This window comes from Colobus angolensis, unplaced genomic scaffold (assembly GCF_000951035.1).
Source record: "Colobus angolensis palliatus isolate OR3802 unplaced genomic scaffold, Cang.pa_1.0 Scaffold552, whole genome shotgun sequence".
NCBI lineage: Eukaryota > Metazoa > Chordata > Mammalia > Primates > Cercopithecidae > Colobus > Colobus angolensis.
Genome location: NW_012119066.1, coordinates 975,931 through 981,390, shown reverse-complemented (window position 1 = coordinate 981,390; position 5,460 = coordinate 975,931). Strand labels below are relative to the sequence as shown.

At 41.2% G+C, this 5,460-nt stretch overlaps 1 protein-coding gene across 1 annotated transcript in view; it reads left to right on the top strand.

The window, feature by feature from the left end:
- The window catches only part of RANBP2 (RAN binding protein 2), a 68,319-nt gene that overhangs the window by 22,105 nt on the left and 40,754 nt on the right, over window positions 1-5,460 (top strand). The window contains 1 exon segment of the mRNA XM_011961477.1: window positions 189-381. Coding sequence (XP_011816867.1) covers window positions 189-381 — 193 coding nt within the window.

Sequence of the window (5,460 nt, the reverse complement as noted above, 5' to 3'; positions counted from 1 at the left end):
ACCTCAACATGAAATCTTAAATCAAGTCACAATACTCCGTCTCAAAAAAAAAAAAAAAAAAGAATTATTAGAAGCTGAATGTGGAAGATGAAGCTTGAAATAAAATTTTTATTTTGTTTTGAATTAAATAAACCATGATTATTCACGGTGCAGTAAGTGATTATCTGTTTGATATTTTCATATTACAGTTTTGATAGTGCTCTTCAGTCCGTGAAATCTTCTTTGGGTGGAAATGATGAACTGTCAGCTACTTTCTTAGAAATGAAGGGACATTTCTACATGCATGCTGGTTCTCTGCTTTTGAAGATGGGTCAGCATAGTGATATTCAATGGCGAGCTCTTTCTGAGCTGGCTGCATTGTGCTATCTCATAGCATTTCAGGTAAGTCTTCCACTTGTAGGAGCAATTGACATTTCACTGAGTCTTGATGTGTTTTAAATGAAGGTGTGCTCTGGTATGTCATGACAGTATGTGAATAAACCTGTGGAATTAAAGTTAAAATGAAATAGTCAATTTGATACAGTGGAAAATAACTGAGCGTACACAATACTGGTGAGGCTGGTGAAACAGGGATGTTGAATGCACTGCTGTTGGAAGCCTGCATTGCTATGATTTGTTTGTAGACAAATTTGAAGAGTTTGATCTTATTACTCTGCCATTTTTGGGAACATGATAAAGATGTAATCCCACTTTATGGGTAAAGCTTGATCCAGAAAGATGTGTGACTTGGACAAAATCCTAATAAGTACATGTAGGGCAATGGCTTTATAACCTATGAAAGAAGAATTTGATTGCATTTAACATGTTAATTGAAAAACATGTATATAACATTTATGACTGTGTTGTGTATGATATGTAACAATATATTAATCTTTGAAAACATAAAGCCTTTTCTTATTATTTATTTTTTTGAGACCAAGTCTCTCGCCAGGCTGGAGTGCAGTGGCATGATCTCGGCTCACTGCAACCTCCACTTCCTGGGTTCACGCCATTCTCCTGCCTCAGCCTCCCGAGTAGCTGGGACTACAGGCGTGTGCCACCACACCCAGCTAATTTTTTGCATTTTTAATAGAGATGGGGTTTCACCATGTTGGCCAGGATGGTCTCAATCTCTTGACCTCATGATCTTCCTGCCTTGGTCTCCCAAAGTGCAGGGATTACAGGCGTGAGCCACTGTACCCGGTGTTTTTTTTTTTTTTTTTTTTTTTTTGATGAGCTTGCATTACTTTTGAAAGGAAAAGAAATAAGCAGTCTCCCCAAAAAAGCATTAAACCAGGCTTAGAAAAATGATTGTTAATTTTAGAGAAGGATTTTTTTGTCTGGGGAGGGAAAATAAAGGATTCATTACTTTTAGAGAAGGCCCCTCCTTCTAATATAAATCTTTTTTTTTTTGGGACGGAATTTTGCTCTTGTTGCCCAGGCTGGAGTGCAATGGTGCGATCCGGCTCACCGCAACCTCTGCCTCCTGGGTTCAAGCGATCGACCTGCCTCAGCTTCCCGAGTAGCTGGGATTACAGGCACGCGTCACCACGCCCAGCTGATTTTGTATTTTTAGTAGAGAGACGGTTTCACCATGTTGGCCAGGATGGTCTTGATATCCTGACTTCGTGATTCGCCTGCCTCAGCCTCCCAAAGTGCTGGGATTATAGGCGTGAGCCACCATGCCTGGCCCAACATAGATCAATTTCTTTTTTTTTTTTGAGAGGAAGTCTCGCTCTGTCTCCCAGGCTGGAGTGTAGTGGCGTGAACTCTGCTCACTGCAAGCTCCGTTGCCTCCTGGGTTCACGCCATTGTCCTGTCTCAGCCTCCTGAGAAGCTGGGACTACAGGCGTCCTCCACCATGCCCAGCTAATTTTTTTGTATTTTTAGTAGAGACGGGGTTTCACTGTGTTCGCCAGGATGGTCTTGATCTCCTGACCTTGTGATCTGCCCGCCTCGGCCTCCCAAAGTGCTGGGATTACAGGTGTGAGCCACCGCGCCCGGCCAATTTTTTGTATTTTTTAATTGAGATGGGGTTTCACCATGTTAGACAGGATGGTCTCAATCTTCTGACCTTGTGATCCACCCTACTCGGCCTCTCAAAGTGCTGGGATTACTGGCATGATCAACAGTGCGCGGCCTGTAAATCTTTTAAAAACACTGTTGTTAGGCAGTTCACATGTTAATTGCTAATATTGGCTCAGTACTTCTGAGTTAATGGATTTAGTGAGGTTCACTAGGTAATATGAACATTAAAAGGTTGTTATAGAAATTCTCAAGTAGCTGATGGTTCTTATTTTTATTTTATTTTGTTTTTTTTGAGTCGGAGTCTAGCTCTTTTGCCCAGGCTGGAGCACAGTGGTATGATCTCGGCTCACTGCAAGCCCTGTCTCCCGGGTTCACACCATTTTCCTGCCTCAGCCTCCCGAGTAGCTGGGACTACAGGCACCTGCCACCATGCCCGGCTAATTTGTTTTGTGTTTTCAGTAGAGACGGGGTTTCACTGTGTTAGCCAGAGTGGTCTCGATCTCCTGACCTCATGATCTACCCGCCTGGGCCTCCCAAAGTGCTGGGATTACAGGCGTGAGCCACCGCGCCCGACCAGTAGTTCTTATTTTTAATGGAAACTTTAAAAGTTATCTGTCTTTGTGTCTATTAGAGTCTTGCTGTGTCACCCAGGCTGGAGTGCAGTTGTGTAATCATAGCTCACTGTAACGTTGAACTGGACTTGAGCTTCCCAGAGTGCTTGGGATTATAGGTGTGAGCTACTGTACACAGCCTCCAATTTTTTGATATGTAGTTTTTGGAGGCAGAGTCTCACTCTTGTTGCTCCAGCTGGAGTGCAGTGGCATGATCATAGCTCACTGCATCCTCAAACTCCTGGGCTCAAGTGATCCTCTTCTGCCTCAGCCTCAGCTCAGTAGCTGGGACTACAGGTGCCTGCCACCATGCCTGGCTACATTTTTAAATTTTTTTTGTAAAGACAAGGTCTTGCAGTGTTTCCCAGGCTGGTGGTTCTTGAATTCCTGGCTTCAAGTGATCCTTCTGCGTTGCCCTCCCAAAGTGCTGGGATTACAGGTGTGAGCCACCACACCTGACTGTGAACTTTTAACAATAAAAAGTTAGTTTCCCCCTTAATCTATTCACTCAGGTCTCCTTTCCTAGATGACAACTACTGTTAGGAGTTTCTTGGGTGTTCAGAAATATTTTTTGCATATGCAAATGTGCAATACATTCTTTCTCTACTTTTGAAAAATACTGTGCCTCAGTGTGGGTGTGCTTTACCTATTGCCAGATGCCTTGCTTTTCTAAATGTTTCTTCATTGTTCCACTTCAGCACAGAGATGCCTACCTAAGTCTTTATTAAGTACCACATATTTCTCTAGAATGAATATATAATAGAAACATCTTAGATGCTTGTATTTTATCATTTTATTTTAAAGCTTGATGATCGAATGATTATAAACAAAATGTAGGTTATGTGCTGGCATTTGGGTATTTAAGAATTGGCTAACTTTTATGGTATGATTTTCAGACTCTTAATCAGAGGAATACTGTGGTTCTAGTAAGTACGTCTGCACTGCAGCTGGGTATTTAACAAAGTCTTTTGAAACCTTTTAGTTAAGATGAGGAAATAGCCAGGCGCGGTGGCTTACGCCTGTAATCTGAGCACTTTGGGAGGCCGAGGCGGGCGGATCATCTGAGGTCAGGAGTTCGAGACCATCCTGACCAATATAGTGAAACCCCTCTCTACTAAAACTACAAAAATTAGCCGGTCATGGTGGCAGGTGCCTGTAGTCCCAGCTACTCAAGAGGCCGAGATAGGAGAATTGCTTGAAGCCAGGAGGCGGAGGTTGCAGTGAGCCGAGATCATGCCACTGCAGCAGTCCAGCCTGGCTACAGAGCGAGACTCTGTCTCAAAAGAAAAAAAAAAAAGGAAATAGTGACTTGGGATGATTTGACTGAGTGGATTCACAGCTAATTAACTGGTCACAAATTCAACTGTTGAGTGATTTTGTAAAAGAGGCCAGGTTTATGAATTGAGGTCAGTTTGAAAACAAAAAGAATGATGTCAACATTTTGTTTCTTATTTTGTGTGTTCTTTTCAACATATAGATGACAAACTTTGATATGATGTTTAGAAAACTTGTGAGTAAAAGGATAGGCAATGTGAATGTTTCTAAAATTCAAAATTGGAAGCTTTTAAGTTCATAAAGAATATATTTTGAAAAATGAGCATGTTTGGAAAGAATTATATATACATGGTTTAAAATTCTAGAGGCTCCTAAGAATATTCCTTTCTGTTCCCTAGTTATTTACTTTCTCCACCCGTAAAGAAACTAATGTTACTGCTTTCTTGTGTGTTCTTCAGGAAATGTTTTATGCATCTCCAAGGAAACACGCACACATCTCCTGTCCTTAAAAGAAGGAGGAAAACGTTTAAACATTGTATTTACTTTATTTCCATTAACTGTATCTTGGAGATATTTCCATGTCAGTATATATAAAGGGCATTCTCATTAGTTTGGATGCTTGCATATTATTCCATTGTATGGATGTACTGTAGTTTTGGAGTTTTTAAAACCAGGGCCCTAAAACCAGGACATTAGCTTGCTTTTACTTTTTTTTTTTTTTAATGCTACTTCAAGTAATTTAGCAATGATTAACTTGTGCCATGAATTCCTGAAAGAATTGCAGTATCAAAGTGTATCTGTGCATTTATAATTTTTAGAGCTGTTGCCAAATATCTAACCCTAAAGAGGTTGTATCAAATTACATTTCCACCACACAATTAAGGAAGTGGTGATAGACTTAAAAGCCAGTGCTCTAGTCCCCCATATAGTTACTTTTGGCATGTTTCTAGTAAGTGGGCATTGCCTATGACTGGATGTTTACAGTGATGGACATTCATTACTTTTCAAGATAGCCCAGTGCATGTCTAGGTGATTTGGCTCTTGGTACTTCCTTATATAGAATAAAAATATTCCTCAAACCTTCTGCCTGTTGGTCTTGTTTCTTCTTTTGATGATTTCTTTTATAAAATAATTTTAATATTTGAAGGCAGCTGTCACATCTTCCCTTTGCCATTCTATTCATCATGCTTTCAGCTTTTTTTTTTTCATAGGTTATGGCATTAGGATCTCTTTAATCTCCTGGTTGTCCCATTTATTCCAGTGCTATCCCATATTATCCATACTCTGAAAATGTGCTATCTGCAGTGTGGCATTTCCAAGTGTCATTTCACCTGTACCTTTTTTTTGAGACGGAGTCTGGCTCTGTCTCCCAGGCTGGAGTGCAGTGGCCGGATCTCAGCTCACCGCAAGCTCCGCCTCCTGGGTTTACACCATTCTCCTGCCTCAGCCTCCGGAGTAGCTGGGACTACAGGCGCCCTCGCCCGGCTAGTTTTTTTTTTTTTGTATTTTTTTTTAGTAGAGATGGGGTTTCACCGGGTTAGCCAGGATGGTCTCAATCTCCTGACCT